We start from the raw sequence: 16,546 nt of genomic DNA, 5'->3' as shown, positions 1-16,546 counted from the left end.
ATTTAAAAATTTCATTATCACATTATTATTATTATTATTATTATTATTTTTTCTCTCTCTCTTTACTTACGCGTCTGTAAAAAACCAAGAAGCAAATCAAGGAAACATTGATTGTTATCCAAACCACCAATCAAACTAAGCAATTTTTGTTTTTTTAGTTAAATTTAAAATTTTTCTTTTCGGCATTTTTTTTTTTTTTTTGTTTATGTTTTATTATTTCTTTTAGTTATTAATTTAAAATTAAAACAAAAGTAATAAAAAAATGTGTCATTTTATGATTTTTTGTAAGAATTTTAAATAAAAATTAATTTTACATAAAAAAAAAAACATTTCAACAAAATCTCATTTCGAATACGTGGAAAACGTAATATTTGGCGTCCATAGATGAGATGAAATTACTTAGCAATACGATAGGCCACGATAGATTTGTTGTGTTGCCTTGTGCAAACTGTATCAAGATCATTCCTAAGTTTTCATTCTTTTTTCGTCGCTGCTTCTTGCTCGTTTCATGTTCGCTCTCTTCGCACGAGCGAAAATGCGCACACTATCAATTACACTAAAGAGTTAGATCTAAAGTAATAACTCCCATATCTTCTTAGGGTGGTTTACGCTTCTCAGGTCCGTATTGTAATTCTTTGACGATGAAACATACTTTGGATTAACGAAGAGTGATTTCACAAGTTCTTAATGATGGACCATCCCCTATTTGCGGCAAGCCTTATAGATAATAGCTATTGTTGACATGATTAAACTTTTTATTTTTGATACGTATACGATTCGGGACGGATGAATGGATGGATTTAAATGAATGAAATTGTCTAAATAGTTTTAGTCATGTGCGCTCGTGTCTGTCCGTCTGGTGTTATTATGTTTACAATCTCAAAACTTTGCCAAGAAAATAAATTTCACTTTCTTACCTGACTAACATTTTGCTTTCTCTCTCTTAAACTGCTGCTTCGAAATTGCAAAACTTTCCTCGAGGGGGTCTTAAATATCTCCTTAATAAAATCCCCCCATATCAAGTTCGGCAATCAATTAAATCCATTCAAGCGAGTAATATGAGTAGCCGAGTAAATAAGAGCAACGATTACCACTAAGTTTGTGTTCGGGGTTCAAATTTCGGTGCGGTAGAGTTTTCATCGGTAGTAGCTGCATTAAGTGCTTAGTCGACTTATCGATTGGTCGGTCACACGTCAACTAGGCTGCGATCAACAACAACAACAACCCCCCCCCCCCCCCCCCTGCTTGTTTCTCTTTCCCTACTTTTTAAGAACCGTCACCGTGTTACTCCTATAGGGGATATCCTATGTTTAAAGAAAAACAAGAGCACGGCGAATGGCATTCAAGTATTCATATATTTGATATGAAGTAGCCAACTAAGCCTGGCTTAGGTCTGAATGAAGCCTAGAATATCAAAATTAATTTAAAAAATATATACATATTTTTACATTTATGCACCTAAGAGATTAAACCAGGCTTTCCTTATCCTCATCAATCAACGTCGACTAGCGTCCGGGATCGTATCATTGCATTGGATAGTAGTGGTATTTCGCTTGGATTCCCTGACGCTTGTAAGGCAGTTATTTCGAAGGAATGAAAGAGAAAAGCACTAATGATTTCGGATACCGTATGCGTCCGGGAAATTTCGTGTACGAATATGTAAAATAATACGCAAAACAATACTAAATATTGCTGTTTACCAATCCTCTGCTGACTGATCCTTAAGTTCGAAGTACGGTTATAAGATAACAGAAAAATAATGAGCTTTTTCCGACGGTCAAAGTGTCTTTTAATCGGTTTGTACTTGCAAGCACTGTCATTCTAGGCTAACTAATGTAAAATTTTTTACTCGATCAATTCTTTGCGTAAAAATAATTAGGTTTAACCTTAACTTCACCCTGTTTCTTATAACGAATCGTATAGCGATGTGCCTCTGAGGCACTAATGAGAAGTAGGCCACTAACTGAATTGTTATGAGTTGTTAGCGGTTCTAATTCGGTTTAAATTCATTTATTCGTCCAGAGAGGTTATAAATAGACGTAAAATATTAACCTCACACGTATATTTTCTGATTTTGAATTATATGAATAAAATAAGTAAGAAAGTTACATTCTGCTGGCGCCGAGTCTCGCATATCCTTCACCATTAGAATCTATAACGCCCCCTTTTTTTATTGCCATAAAAAGTGAATGGGGTAAAATTGATCTTTCAGCTTTTACTTCACTAAAAGTTACTGTTGGGAAAAATTAATCTAACACGTAGTGATGTGCACCACAATTAATTTACAAGTAACGCACTTAGCTTTTCGAGTTGCACTCTCCAAGCCGTTTTATTTGATACCCATATGGATGGTATTTTTAAGCAAAAATTCATCCACCATTTCGTGATGTCCACTTACCTGTTCGCTTTCTTCTCTCCAAGTCCATATATGCGCTACCCATATCGCTGATATTATGTAGAAAAAATTCACCCACCAAGTCGTGGTGTCCTCCACACTTACTTCAGAACTAACGCATTTTCAGGTCGATGATACATCCCGATTAGAGGAATGCACAAAACAGTTTTACGCATTCTCTCGTCTTTACCTTGTGATTCATAAGCATAAAGCCTCAAAAAAGTGAAAAAAAGAAAATTTAATCGCTTGTAAATTTATGTAGGCTGGGCTGGGTCTTTCCAATTTTGCACATAGATAGAAAAGCAGCTGTTTATCTTTTATAGTTTGTGAGTAGTAGGCAAAAACCCACAAATTTTTGTGTGGAAAAACGTAGTTGCATGCAATTTGCGCTTCAGTGCGAGCTTATGCTCTGACCAATTTGCCCCATTTTCAGCATCAGCCTGCGTGCAAAGACTTGCGATATTTCTGCCAAATTTCAAATTGATATCATTGTCATGTGACCAGTCAACAACACACACCACACCGTCATACAGACGGGCAGACATTGCTTAATTAATTCAAAATTTCGTGTTGATCAAAAATATATATATTCTTTATAGGGTCTCCGAAGTCTTCTTTCGGATGTTGTACGTGACATGTATCAGTATGAGTATAACCCCGTCCTTCAGTGGCGGGTATGAAAATGGGTCTTTAATAATTTATTCATTGCGATTATGTTACGATTATTTTCAAGGTAAAGAAATAGTGATACATAGGGCTGAGAACAAACCATGTAAAATAAATACGTAAGGTGTCTGATGCGCTCTTCACGTATAGTTTGGAAGATTTTCTGATTTAAGTTTTTATGAAAACTAGCCGGTCTTCCAGATTCAACAAAATTTTGAATGGAAGGAAACACGAAAGACACAATCACGACGCCAGACCTGTCCCATGCAGATTAGCGGACAAAAGTGCCGCAATGGATATAGGAAATGGTAACTTATTTGTAAACGCATATGTGAGCGGTATTTTTGCAAGAGGCAGTTTTTTAATTGAGTGAAGAGAATTGAAACGCAATATAAAAACGAACAACATTTAAGGCCTTGTAAACCTAAATTCCTGAAAATAATTTGTAAATGGATGATTAGCCAAGAACTGCAAATAAAATCTATAATATCCGAAAAATCACAATTTAGCGGTACAAACTTAATTTTGGAGGGCGTTGAATAAACTTCTGCGAATGACTTTCACGTGACAAGGAGCGTTCGGGTTCGACCAATTCAATCTCGTAGTGCCAATTGATGCCTTCGTTTTGTTTCTATCAGAACGTGCTTCTGCGGCATAAAATTTGTCAGAATGAAATTTTGCCAAGCAGTCTTAATACTGGCGTTCTGTTAATGTATTCTCTTTCAATACATCGAATAACATTTTTTCCCGCGAGCAGCATTTTAAGCTACTCTATAATAAAGAGGCTACAATATGTCGAAACGGCTGCCTTCGGCTATCCGCTTTTGATGGGGCACCGAACAAAAACTATTACGCTCTTTGCCAAAGGCCCTGCTTCATCAGCTGTCAAAATATGTAATACTAACGCAACATTAGTGTAAACTTGGCTTCGAAAAAAACGATTAAATGTTGAAAAAAAAAAAAAAAAAAAAAAAAAACGAAATCACCTTACGAACACGCTAATAGCTTATTACTATTATGAATATAACTGTGCCGTATGAGATAATTGTGTGCATACAGATATATTGCGACGTCGTATGAAAAAAGCTTGAACCGAATTTCGCCCATATAATGAGAATGAAAGAGTAAGCAGTCAAATGGATGCTAATTACCAGCACTATTACTATTATTGATAACACATATCAATATCGCAGGTTCCTTAGATACCCGTTACCTTTTATTTTTTTAAAAGTTTCTCTTCTTATTCGCTTGTCTATGCCTAAACGAATACACTCACAATATCTGTGATTGTATTTGCCCTTCGCGCGCTCGCCATTCGTTATGTCATTAAAGTCAATGCAAGCTCTTTGAAATTTTTTAATAGCGCGATAACGGCACAGAAGCAAAGGCGTGTGCTATCCTGCAACAATTATATTCAACGCAACAACTAAAAGGAAAAAACGATGTTAATTTGCGTGATTATTCATGCATGAGTGAAAGGATCGCTTGCTATTTGATTCTATTTGTCTGACGTAATAATGGCTGCTGACGTAATAATTCAGCTGCTTAATGCAAAATTAATTATTCGATTGAATAATACAAGATTTGCAAAAATGTTTGCAACGCCATAATATTATGTACACTGCATTTGTCCCCCCGGAAGATTAGTGCAGCGCATTCGTTGTCCATTGCCGTAGAGTAAAGCAAAGTCTTAATTCATGAAGAAAACTGTAAGCTATATAAGGCTATGACGGAAAGCCGTAGAATAAAACTATCAATACAAATATTTTGCATCCAGCAATTGTAACATAGTGAAGGCAGGGAGCCTTGTAGCGATCCGCGCGCCTCTCATGTACTTCGATGACTATGTTGTAAGTTTCCCAACTTTATTATTTTATAGAATATATATAGTATTTTTGAATATAGCTAATGCAAAATTCGATGTGTGCTGAGTAGATGTTTACCTCGTAGATGATGAAAGATATCATGACTTTCATCCGTTTGGTACGCTTCCCCTCGATGACACTAAATAAGAGAATGATTTTTTTTCCAATGCATATACAATAAAATTCCTTTCAAAATGTTTGTTTTTCTTTATTGAAGCATTTAAATATTGATGTTCGTTCGCACATTTCCTTCTTACCATTATTAATTGAATTAAAATTTTATTAGAAAAAAAAAAAAAATGCATTTTCTATTGTAGCAAAAGGTGTGTAAAATTTCGATTCCTGTTCACTGAATCTGTGAATCTGTGTGTTCAACTTAAAATTATTGCGATTGTTATCATTTTATTTTTACTTTATTTATATTTTATTTAGTTTGAAATTAAAGTTACTCGACATCATCATCATCATCATCATCATCATCATACAAATCGTTAAAAGGATCTCAAGAGCACGTTTAGTGGCTCTTGTCACAGATAGTGTATGAGTGCGTATGTATGTAATAAGAGAAGATATTGATATTATATGTGTGTATGTTTCTTTTAATTTCTTTTCATGATATTTAAATTTATTTTTGTTTATGGTATACTATAATAATAATAATAATAATAATAATAAAAAGATTATTTAATTTATAAACTAAATACAATATAAAAACATTTAAAAGTAAAATAGTACCAAGAGATTTATATAGCAGAACGAGGACATACAAAATGTATTTCAAAAAAATTATTAAAACAAGAAGAAAAAATATTTCTTACATTTCTTTATAACTTGTGTTCTTATTTATGATGATAGTAACAGAATGTGAATAGAATAACAGGAGAAAAATTTGTTATAAAAAAACTAATTTAAGAATAATTCTTATTTAAACATATCTAATAAGTATTTTATTGGTATTTATTTATTTATTTATTTTTTTTTTTTTTACATTTTTTTATATATATATATATAAAAACGACTTGTTTTTGTGAAAAGCATTTCTTTATCATTTCTTACTCATTATATTTTATGATAATCGTATGGTATAAGTGAAAATGTAGTTGCAAACGAAACGAATAATAACAGCAAATTCGTTAGATATATACGTACATACGTCCACAAGCAACGGAGTGAAGTTTTCCGCCAGCTTTTTCGTCTCTTATATCGATAATATTCTTAATTGATCCAATTTTTACACTGAACCAAGGGCTTAAGGTAATCCCATCTTTTATTGTACCGATCGATTTGGAATCATTCTTGAAACTGATCTAAACTTTTTTGTCCGTCTGATGTCTGGCCACGCATTTTTCTATTCAGCCCAGATATGGTTTGGATAGGAGCACTTTTTCGACAACTTCCTACATAGGGTTTCGTTTTGAAAAATTGCTATGTAAACAAAAGAAAAATGCAATTTTCAAAATTTTTCGACAAACATCTCTGAGTAACGGTATTTCACCGTACCAGTTTGATGTGAACAATTGGGACCGAACTGGGCAATCTTTCGAACTCCTTACCATATAAGTGTTTCTACCAAAACTGGATCTTCATTTGACTTTTCAATTCCCTCATGATTGTAATCGAAGATCAAAATTAACCGTACCGAGTTTGCACCACATACATTTATGCGTTGACATCGCCCCATAAATGGGCTTTTATGAATTATAGACACTTGTGCGCATTTTTCAATATTTTGCAAAGAAAATTTTGAGCACAATTGTAATTTGCAATAAAAGTTAACTGTAGGAAATTTAGGTCACATAGGTTTGTTTTTCAGATCCACATATGTGGCGGTTGTCATGAAAAGTCAGCCTTTATATCTGGAAAAAAAAATCGACTATGGGATTACTAATGACAAAAGTCGTCCAATATTATGGTTTTGACGAGAAGAATGCCTTCACATGAAAAGAAGGTATAATATTTGTAGTAGTATCGTGAAAATGAACGAGGATTTGCATTAGGCGAAGCGATGTACACTGACAAACAAAAAATATGTGTATACTACTAATAATTTGAAGGTGAGTATCGAAAATTGCAGAGCTTTTTATTTTCTGTAGAGGCGCTTCAGTTGTCTCATTGAAGGAGTTTTGGCACTGAACTTGCGCTTTACGCTGACAAACCGACTTGTCGATACGACATTGTCGGTACAATCCCTATTGTGGATTGTAAATTTTGCTGTGTCTTTTCTTTTCTTTCCTTGTCTCCTGTAGACGGTCCTAGCCATCAGATAACAATTCAGTTACATTTCAGTTACTCCCACCGTAAGCGTTCCAAAAAAACAAATTGATAACATGGACAAAGCGATTTAGTCTATTACACTAAGCAAGAACATATATATGCTTTGAAGATCTTCTGGCAAATTGGCGAACAACTTTCATGCACTTCCATTACACGCTTGCAAATGGAACAACGAAAAGAATTGTTAACATTACACCGTAGACGGTGACAGGAGAAGGAATTATGGTCACAAAGGGAGAGCAAAAGTGTGTCTTGCAGGCTTACAAAAAATTTCTGAAAATTATTTCGTATGCGAGCATTTTCATATAAAAGAGTTTGGTGCGTGACAGAATATGCAATGTAACGATGATCTAAATTGACGCAAAAGATTTTAACGTAATCCAAATTTTTGACGATTTTTTGAAAAGTAAATCAATATGAAAATATGTTATTCACTTTATAATTTCAAAATTCCCGCAGCTTTTTTCACATTACTTCTCTTAGTCAATTAGTAATCGAGTTGTGAAGCCGAGCATGAAAAAAGTCGCCACCGAAAGTGAAATACGCAGCGTTTTCAATGGCATACGTCCTATGTTTGCGGCGTATTTTGAAAAGGTTGAAGAAAAGCGTATTCTTCCCTATTTCACAATACAACAATCTTTGCCTTATGAATTTTGGTTCGAAATATCGAGGTATTATCTTGAGTTCTAGTAGTTTAGAATTAAAATTTTTTATTAAAAACTTTCATTGAATTCGTGAGAGTGAAAATTTTCAAATTCTCATTCTTATCAAGCTGTAAACAACAACTAAACCAATAAAAAAAATGGCTAAATATCGCATTATTTTTACAACAAAAAAAAATCTAATGACAATTTACGTTGGTCTCAATAACTAACTACCTTACTTAACAACCTAAGCAATAGATGGAAGTGTAAGTAAGTTTAAGCGAATTGTGTAAGCATTTTATAATATTTGACAATGAAACTTGAGTTCTGCTTATACGTCTTTGTGCACGTTTCGTTGAATATTTTCCCCATAATTAGCTAAATTAAAATTTTCGAAGGCTTACACACTAAAGACAATAGCGACTTAGGCAAAGCATAACACTCCTTATTGGAGGGGAACAAACAGTAAAGGAGCTATGTACTGCTTCAGTAAAACTCTCCAAAACAAAGCGCCTTTCTTAAGGATAGCGTCGTTTCTATTACGCTTCATGTGCACTTTATGTTAGGATTACGAAGCGCATAGATTGTCTTGAGAATTGTTTCCATAAAATCAGTCTTCCACGCTCCCAAGACACCCGGCACAATAACATTGCCATTAAAAGCCTTTACAAAGTCGTACAGAAAAGTTTAATACGTTGCACGCCGGCAGCAGTCGTCGAACCTTTAGAACTTGTACAATAGTTAAGCTGTGGCCACCACTTTAGTAGTTGTTTTGCAAAATGTATTCACGCACACAGAACAACTTGATGGGAGGGGGGCTTTATACAAAATCCCGAAGGAATTGACTTAAGCAGTCTCTCTGACTATTGAAAGCGGTTCGTATGGGACCACATTTGCGACTGCTTCCCATATAAAATGTTGTTTTTAAAAGGTGTTATATGAAAAAATTTAAGACTTGATGTTTTTGTTTGTCTTAATTTCATCTCACGAATCTTCATAAAATTTACGCTCCCTCCACAACAGATTGTAAAAAAAAAGTTTCTTAATTTGAATGTAAAAAGCAGTTCGGCGTAAGTAAAAATATACTCAGTCAAGTTTTGCAAAGTTTGTTAGCCCTTTCGGGTAGCAATTGGGTCAAATGGTTCGAGCCATTGATTCTTCTTCTGGAAACGTACATAAAATTTTTTGTTAACAATTTACTTTAATTTGTTTTTTTTCGAGTAGACATTACAGCTAGGAGGTGTTCTCTACGCTTATAGATACGGTAATGATCAGACACCATTACTGTGTAAAGTAGGCGAGAAGGAAGTGGTAGTGTATGTACTTGGATAGGACAGCGACATTATTGTCCAAATTTATGGACATACGCAGTGATAGGTAGAATGGGACAAAAGTTATGCATAGCACTGATTATCTATGGGAAAAAGACTTCAATATCAATTTTTTCTCACTCTGAAATGGACAAGAAAGACGACTAAGTGCTCGATTTTCAGTGTACTGTGCAATTCCATTGCACAAAAGGAATACTTAAAGTTAATAATGTTTATAATCTTTAATATTTCGTAATAAGTTATTTTTGATATGAGTATAAGTTCGTCAGTCAGTAATAACTTGTTTCAGCAACGACTTGAGACGGCCTTGCTTCACATTCAAAAATCAATGGCTTTGATAGATAAAGCATTCATCTGCCGAAAACGGACTATAAAGATCGAAGTTCACTTTTTTTAATAACAATCGTACCATAAACTAGTTTTTACATTAAATGTATGCAAAATTTTCGTAAACTTAAACTAAATCGCTATTCACTATAACAAATAAACGTAAGAACTTATGTTTGAAGGAAATAGTTTGGCCGAGTTTTCTTTCAATTTCTTTTCGGTTCTCCACTCTTAAGCTAGATCAAGGGTAAGAAAACCGAATCGATTGGATTGAATCAAGAATCCCAACCAAGAATATATAAACTTCTTGCAATTGGTCGATTATATGTACTTCGCGATACTGTAAACCGAAATACCGAGACTAGTGCACGATAGTTTTGGGAAGCGTAGTGAAAGCATAAAAAGCCTAAACAGTTATAAAAACAATTATTGACAGGAGGGAGGGAAAGCGAAGCAAAGCAAATTCCGGAAGACGATTTTCAGAAGATATTTTGTACTTAGAGATGAAAGGAATATTACATAAATCGGATATTTTGATGGGCATGCCTATATTAATTATTAACGGGAGTATTTGGAAAATAATGTTCTCCTTAAAGTATCGCAATATAATGTGCCAGGAAAATGAAGTAAAACTAGGTCGCACTGCTCCCAGCAAGTGTTTTGGCTTTTAGTGATCATTTGAGTTTTTTTAACTTTTTTTTTTTTTTTTAAACGCCGCACTACTCTAATATATAATATATGAGAAACAGTGGAATTTTAATATGACTGTCAATCAAATACGTAAGTATTTGCTTAAAACTGAAACTAGAAAACGTATAGAAAAAGAAAAAAGGAAAAATGATCGAAAAAGCGAAATTATTCAGTTGCTCGCGGACTTACGTATATATAGATCTGTACATCTATTAATTTGCTTATGTACGTTACATACAGATAGATATATATATATATATATATATATATATATATATATATACATATATATATATATATATATATATATATATATATTTCAAAGTATTAAAAGTATGTTTGGGTGCGTGTTTTTGAGTGTATGAAACAGAGAGAGAGAGAGAGAGAGAGAGAGAGAGAGAGAGAGAGAGAGAGTTTATAAGTGTACGTGACTGGTTTTAAGATTAAAAGCTTTGCATTTTTCTCACTTTTTCTTTTTTTTTTATATTAATTTTAAATCATTTTCTCATACATATATATACATACATATATATATATATATATCTATATATATATATATCTGCATATACTCTTGCATTGATTACCATAATTATAGAAAAAAAATTGTTTAACAAATTTCAAAAGGAAAGAAAGCAACCAAATAACTTTAATTTCTCATCATCATCATCATGATCATCATCATCTCTTGTCAAAAATGAAATGAATGAAGTTAATTGGAAATAATGTTTTGTTTCTTTCTTTTTTTAACAATTCTCAAGCAAAAGAATTTCTCAATTCTTTGCACTTTTCTTTATTTGTCCTCTGTTTAGAATACTCGTATTATAAAAAACAAACAAAAAAAAAAAAAAAAGAAAAAAAAAAGATAATGAACGAACAAGAATCCTTTCATTTAAAGATTAAGTTACGGGGAAAAGTTTACAAAACGATTATTACAGCAATTGGCAGCAGTGAGATTTGGTTTTTGTCGGCTGTCGTACCTCGGTTTGACGTTGTTTTTTACGTGATGATATATCCCTGATAAGATCGTAAAATATCTAAAGAAGAATGAACAATAAATGGAACTAATATTAATGCTTTTTTTTGTTTTCCTCTTTTTTTCAACTCAAGGCGACAATATTTGAAAAATAAAAATAAGAGACTTTTTAACAAAAATGAAATAAAGTTAAAGGAAAATAAGTTAATAAAAGTTGAACTTATGCATAAAATATATCGCAATAATATGTTATAATAAAATGTAAATAATATATAATAATAAGTGCAATAGTGTGTGCATGAAAGCATTGTAGCCATTAATTGAAAATGAATATGAATATGGATTAGAATGAAGTAGCGACTCTAACACCTTACCCAAGAATGTTCAATGCTCCTATATTCGTTACTGTCCTTCCACACCTACTCGGCATGTACATATGTGTATGTACATATGTAATGTGCAATAATCGCTCGCTGACAAAATGAAAAGAATGAATTCTTTTTCGGATACCTTAAGTAGTCTAAGAATTATATAAACAAACAATTGTAGGCGTGGCGAAATTTTAAATTGTTAAACAAACTGTTGATGTGATACGTGTGCTTGAAATATTAGATGCGTTTTTCGCGCAACAACTTGCAAAACGCAGAGCGCAAACTGCATAGCATCAACAATTCTCATCCTCATCTTGCGGTTTCTTTACAAATACCTTTAAGATAACATTCTAAAATGTCGTAACATAAAAATTCGTTTAGCTTAATTAAATGTTATTTATTTATAAATTTTTAATTTTTTGTCTTTTTGTTTATATGACCAGTCAGTCACCCAGGGTATGTTTGCCGGTGCAGGGCAAGTGCAACACGTTGATGATCTGAAGACGGTGGTGGAGGAGAAAGCGATAGAGTGTTTGAGCCGCAAGCTTAGTGGGTGTGTGACCAATCGATAAGTATTATGTCTTCACTAACTGAGCGCTCGCTATAGCCACGACCAAGAATAACCTACCGGACTGCGACAGGAATCCCCGAACACTGATCTGGTAGTCGCGACCCTTATCTACTCGACTATGCGGTAAGGCACCCTAATTGAAGATTGTCTTGTTTTTGATCAAAAATTGCACTTTCTCATTTAAGTGGAGAGAGCTCCTTAACACGTTTAGTGTCACGTTAGCACCACCGAACCTTCCGTTTAGGCCGCGTCATTCGTCGGCGGCTGACACTGTGGAATATAATATGAAACTAAACACATTTATATATAGTTTCGAATGAACTCCTGTTTACTAGTAGTGCGCTTCGCATTACTGTGTACCAGCACTTCCTGGCCACGTACAGGCTATTCAGTTGTGATTACCCCCCGTGAGACTTTCGTACTCAGTTGCAAAGAGTTTTTGTTTAATATTTTTTGTAAAGTACTTTAAGAAAATGATTTAAAAGAGTTTGTACGCACCCTAAACCATAGGATGAGAGCACAGTACGTTAGCTTTGCCTTGCTTTTGCTAACAATTTGTGTTTTCATTCATCCCGAGGATTTTAGTACACTTTTTTTAAATTCGTTTGTATCCCGGCATGCCCATCACCAGACAAGCGGCTGGAAAAATAAGATACAAACATCTTTTCGCGATAAGTATAAAAATTCGAAATAGGTTTTAGATAGCATGCGTTCCAGTTGGACGAGCGAAAGCATTTTCGCACTAAACCACCGTTTTGCAATAAATTGCTTTAGCGGTATCTAGTTGCGAACGCCATACAATAAATTTCGCCCCTTATCAACATATCTCCATCGAAACATTAGCCTATTTATGCCGGCACCGTAAAGCTATTCTCATTTGGAAATGTGAGCTTACGAACCGAATTTTCATCGAATTTGTGGGAGGTATCCTAATATTTTCTGCATCAATATGAGGGCGTCTGCGACAAGGGCTGACCGAACATTCTCAAATACCTTTGACGAAACCACTATTAGGGCAAAAACGGGCCATGAGCAGTGTCTACGCTTGAAAGACCGTGATTTTGTCGAGCGTGTTCAAGCCGATCACTGAAGAACAAACGATAGCAAATTTATCGAGAAACATGATATAGTGAATTTGCCGTCTGAAAGTGTCACAAAATGGTTCAGAACATATTTGGAAACGTTGGAATGGCTATTCGTCTTCCATTTGCCGCATTCTCTACACATTGCTCTCTCTCTCTGACTATCACTTATTTCGGTCAGCGGCACACGGCTTGGCCGCCCAGCGCCCCTGCTCTTATGAAAAAAATTAAAAATTAAATCGATCGGCGGACAGTTTGAAATTGATGACCAGTTCTTCGATGCAAGATTCGTACGCTGCCCGAAATTTACCGGCGGTGGACACTATTGTGAGTGTATAATCAGTTTTTTGCAAAAAGCCCGTGAATATCGAAAAAAATAGCGACCAATATATTCCATGGGTATAAGATTAAAGTTAATCGAAAAAAATGTGTGGAAACGTTTTGGTCATCAGTTTCGTCTTTCCAGTAAACGCGAGATGGAAATATGCATAACAGCGAGGAAAATTTTAAACTATATTTTGAAAACCGAAGTTCACAAACGGGAAGCTCAGCGAAATTTTCATAGGACCATTCGAACTTTTGTGTTCGAACGATATAAGCGATTGTAAGACGAACCGAACCGAGATCGGTCAAAAAAAAAAAAAAAAAAAAACAATCGTCGAAATACAAATAGGGGTAAAATGAGGTAAATAGCTGCGGAATTAAATGCGACGAAAGATATAAATAAAAAACTTTGACAAAGCATTTAAGCAAAGGGAAGGTCTGCGTCCCAGTTGTTTTTCATATCTTAGGTAAAGACCCTTAGGTCACCCGTTAAACATTGAGAGACGAAAGAAATTTGAATTCTCCTACATCCTCCTTCTTTGTTTCCCAACACCAAAGTGCCCATGAAAGAAACATTTCACGGCAAAGTCACCCAAGTCTAAAAAGCCGTATCACAGATTGTAAGGCCGTTTCGACAAGAGATGTAAAGAAGTTTTTCTTTTTTTCAATAAACTCCGCTTTTCCTAGTTTTACACCTACACATATTCATACATATATATATATATATATATATATATATATATATATATATACAAATGTATGTGTATTCTTTCTCGTTCCGATATAAAACTACTGGCAGTGGGTAAGTCATATAAAGAGTAAAACTGTCTCGACATTCTTTCGTACTCTCCGCCGACATCTGATTGCCAGATATGCTTTAAAAACTTACTGTGGTTAGCTAACCAGAGATGAAAGCATGTTTTTTACTCATTTCGTGTTTTTTTTTTTTTTTTTTTTTCTTTGTTTCTTCCTTTTGAACTTTAATTTAAGACAAAATTTTCTTAAACGAATTTTAGAGTTATCGCCCATTCAAGGTTCGTAAGAAGATTATGTTTATGCCGGTAATTTTTAGGTGTTAATAGAAGGAACAATTAAGCATAATAAACGTATGTACGTATGTTGACAGAGAATGAGGTATAATGGGAAAAAAGCGAAACATTTATTGTGCATTGGAATTAGAGCGAGGAGTTATTAAAAGAAATTGTGAACATAAAATGAATGAAGAGTAAAAGTGTTTATAAAATGGATGAAAAAGTGAATGATAAAAAGAAGAAGAAGAAGAAGAAAAAAAATTTATAATTATTAACAATAAATTATTGCAAATGAAAACCGTATTAAAAATAAAACTAATGCATAAAAAATACAATTAATATTTAATTTATTTATTGTACGTTTTAAGTAAGTGTTTATGCACCTATTGCCTAAAGTAGTGTACACTTAAGTCTCCGCTTCTTGCATCTATCTTTTGCACGCCCACTGGTAGCTTTTGAATCTTCAGTTTTGCGTGATCTTATTTCGCGCATCAAATCAAAAAACACCTGGATTTCGTGGAAGAAGATAAAAATAAAGAAAGACATACACACACATGTATAGAAAAAGAAACCAACAAAATACTAACTAACTATAGCCACACAGGAAAGGATATGGCAGAAAGAACGAAAAAGGAAATAAATATTTTAAAGTAAAGCAGCAGCAGCACAGCTTGTTTTATTATTTTCATATTAATAAACGAAACGGAAAATACAAAAAATCGCAAATGCATAAGGCCCCGATTCGCGAACTCGTACCGCAACTAATAGTAAAGCACGATTCGTAGTGATTTGCAAAATTTAAGAACACTTACTATTTAGTACTGCTCGACTTCTTCACATTTTTTAAAACTTTGTTACGAAAAGATAATAACATATGACTTTCGCCATAGTTCCATGTGTTTTGGTAATTTGCGCTTAGACTTAAATGCGCTTGGACTTAATTTTCATCAACATTGCATCAAGATTTTAAAGAGCGGCAGAGTGTGACCGCAGTCAGAGAGAGGTCCACGCGCGATCAGTTTATGTTATACGTTCACTGATTGAACGTTCACTAAGCATACAATTATGTGTAACGTTGTATTTAGTTGTTGAAGATATTTTTGGTAAACATGATTTGCAGACTAGAGTGAGTTAGTTTTTGTAGCTTTAGAGCAATAGTAAAAAGGCTTGGCAACAAATAAAAGTCAAAGACTTTTGCTGCTCAACTAATTGCGCAATCGTCTGTAAATCGCTTAAGTAATAGAAAAAATACTGTCGCTAAAGAACGCTTAATTAATCGCATGCAAATTAATCGCATGCAAAAAATCTCTTGAATTTAATCACAAACTCCTTGAAAGTTTCAGTATTTTAGCTTCTCTCTGAAAATGGATACAGAATTTTAGTCTTGTATTTTTATACTACAAACGATCGATAAGAAGAGATGAGACTGGCATAGATCGTTTTCGCTGATTAGCAGTACCGCTACATATGCATAATCTTCAGCTTATAAATCATATAAAACATGAATTGCGTAATTGTGTCGCAATTCCATTAAAAGGAGTCCCGGAGAAGTATTAAAGGGAAATTACTGGAAATATTAAAAAGTATTCTTTCCCTAGGCCATATACTATGCATGTTATACACAAAGATATTCGAGAAAGTTTTAAACCAAAAACTGACCGATCAAGCATTTTTACTATTACGTTGTTTTGCTTTGCTTTGCTTTGCTTTGCTTTGCGTTACGAGATCAATGGAATCAGGCCTTAAGCGAAACAAACGCCGCGAGATTACATTTCTGGCAATAAAAACAGAAATACCGACCAATTAAGAAATTTGATTCGTTATTTCGATCAAAAACTGTTTTGAAACGAAAAATAAATTTGAAATAATTTTTTTTTTTTTTTTTTTTTTTTTTTTTTTTTTTTTTAATAATTATTTTTTTTAAAAAAAAAAAAAAAAAAAAAATTATATTAAAAAATTATTTTTTTTGGTTATTTTTTTTTTTTTTTTTTTTTTGAAGAAA

At 33.6% G+C, this 16,546-nt stretch overlaps 1 protein-coding gene across 2 annotated transcripts in view; it reads right to left on the bottom strand.

The window, feature by feature from the left end:
* Nucleotides 1–10,976: 10,976 nt before the first annotated feature.
* Nucleotides 10,977–16,546, bottom strand: part of LOC119637525 (ras-related protein Ral-a) — a 36,567-nt gene continuing 30,997 nt past the window's right edge. Inside the window, exons 5-6 of one of the 2 annotated variants that reach the window (XM_038033589.1) lie at nucleotides 14,928–15,051; nucleotides 11,141–11,226 (exon numbers count right to left, since the gene is read on the bottom strand). In XM_038033589.1, the coding sequence (XP_037889517.1) occupies nucleotides 14,935–15,051 (117 nt within the window). In that variant the 3' untranslated portion in view covers nucleotides 11,141–11,226; nucleotides 14,928–14,934. Of the gene's footprint in view, nucleotides 11,227–14,927; nucleotides 15,052–16,546 lie in introns of both variants that reach the window. The other variant, XM_038033598.1, reaches the window with a different exon arrangement.

This window comes from Glossina fuscipes, unplaced genomic scaffold (genome assembly GCF_014805625.2).
Source record: "Glossina fuscipes isolate IAEA_lab_2018 unplaced genomic scaffold, Yale_Gfus_2 0, whole genome shotgun sequence".
Classification (NCBI taxonomy): Eukaryota; Metazoa; Arthropoda; class Insecta; order Diptera; family Glossinidae; genus Glossina; species Glossina fuscipes.
Note: the sequence above shows the minus strand (reverse complement) of the source record. Positions and strands in the feature narration are given on the sequence as shown.